This window comes from Urocitellus parryii, chromosome 6 (genome assembly GCF_045843805.1).
Source record: "Urocitellus parryii isolate mUroPar1 chromosome 6, mUroPar1.hap1, whole genome shotgun sequence".
NCBI classification, from domain to species: domain Eukaryota; kingdom Metazoa; phylum Chordata; class Mammalia; order Rodentia; family Sciuridae; genus Urocitellus; species Urocitellus parryii.
In genome coordinates this window covers 31523071-31524295 of record NC_135536.1, presented here as the reverse complement: position 1 = coordinate 31524295, position 1225 = coordinate 31523071, and the positions used below count along the sequence as shown (strand labels likewise).

At 41.7% G+C, this 1225-nt stretch overlaps 1 protein-coding gene across 1 annotated transcript; it reads right to left on the bottom strand.

The window, feature by feature from the left end:
• Positions 1–387: 387 nt before the first annotated feature.
• Positions 388–837, bottom strand: Eddm3b (epididymal protein 3B). Its single transcript, XM_026414184.2, has one exon. The coding sequence runs from the start codon at positions 823–825 to the stop codon at positions 388–390; it is 438 nt and encodes a 145-aa protein (XP_026269969.2). The 5' UTR covers positions 826–837.
• Positions 838–1225: the final 388 nt, after the last annotated feature.

Below are 1225 nucleotides of genomic sequence, written 5' to 3'. Positions count from 1 at the left end.
ATAATACAAACTGCATGCATAAATATGCTTATCATACACATTGGAATAACATACTTTATTTATAGAAGGAAAGGTCATTCAGCTTGGTAGGTTTAAAGATGTCAATGTCAGGAAAAGTCCTGGATTAGTCAAGAAGAGATGTCACATGAGCTGAACCTTGAAAGAACACTTAGGAGTAACTTAGGTAAATGAGGACAGACTATTATTACAGGCAGAGAACAACAAAAACAAAATTGTAGTATCATGAGACTGTGATACATAACTCTGGTTGGAAAACATTGACATGAAAATGCAAACTGGGGAGTGGCAGTGGCTGTTGATGTATGCAGGGCCATCACCTGAAAATCACGAAATGTTCTCCCCAACCTGAGGTCCCAGACAGACTGTCTAGTTGAAGGGAGGCTTTATGAGCTTCATATCTTCTATATTATCAACATACCCCTCCATGCTACAATGGAATTGAATATAGCTATAGCTCCTGGTCTCTCTGTAGTTATTTAATTTCTCCCAGTGACAAGTGAGTGTTTTGATGGGACGCTGGGCCCATATGTATGTATTTCTGTAACGGTCATTCCATTTGCTACTAACGCATATATGCTCAATTTTGTACCATGAGATATAAATGAACGTGTGAGAGAGCTTGTGGCTCAGATTTCCTTTTTTCATGAGATTGTTACATTTGTAGGAAGCAAAATCTTGGCTTGGACTTAGGTGATGTTCTTCCATAAATTTCCTCCTGGAAATGTTCTCACTGTGCAAAAGTAAACTGCATGGGAGACACAGCAGGACCAAGAGGGTGACCCAGACCTTTAGAGAGGACGCCATCGCAGTGACCAGGACCACCTGTGTATGCACAGGGAAGAGAGAGGAAAATATTAAGGCATGCCTGGAGGGTTGCGCTGCACTTCAAAATTCCTGTTCCTGGGCTGGAGATATGGCTCAAGCGGTAGCGCGCTCGCCTGGCCCGGGTTCGATCCTCAGCACCACATACAAACAAAGATGTTGTGTCCGCCGAAAAAAAATAAATAAAATTCTCTCTCGCTCTTAAAAAAAAAAAAATAAAGAGAGAGAGAGAGAGAGAGAGAGGAAAAAAAATTCCTGTTCCTGCCAATGAGGGCACTTGGGCCTAATTTCACTATTTGATTCCTATACTAGAAGATGATAACTTTTTGGGGGGCAGAGGGGTTCTGGGAATTGAACCTAGAGATGCTTTGCCACTGAACTA

Excerpts from the sequence above, each read along its gene's own strand:
- Eddm3b (XM_026414184.2), bottom strand. The coding sequence starts at position 825 with ATGGCGTCCTCTCTAAAGGTCTGGGTCACCCTCTTGGTCCTGCTGTGT.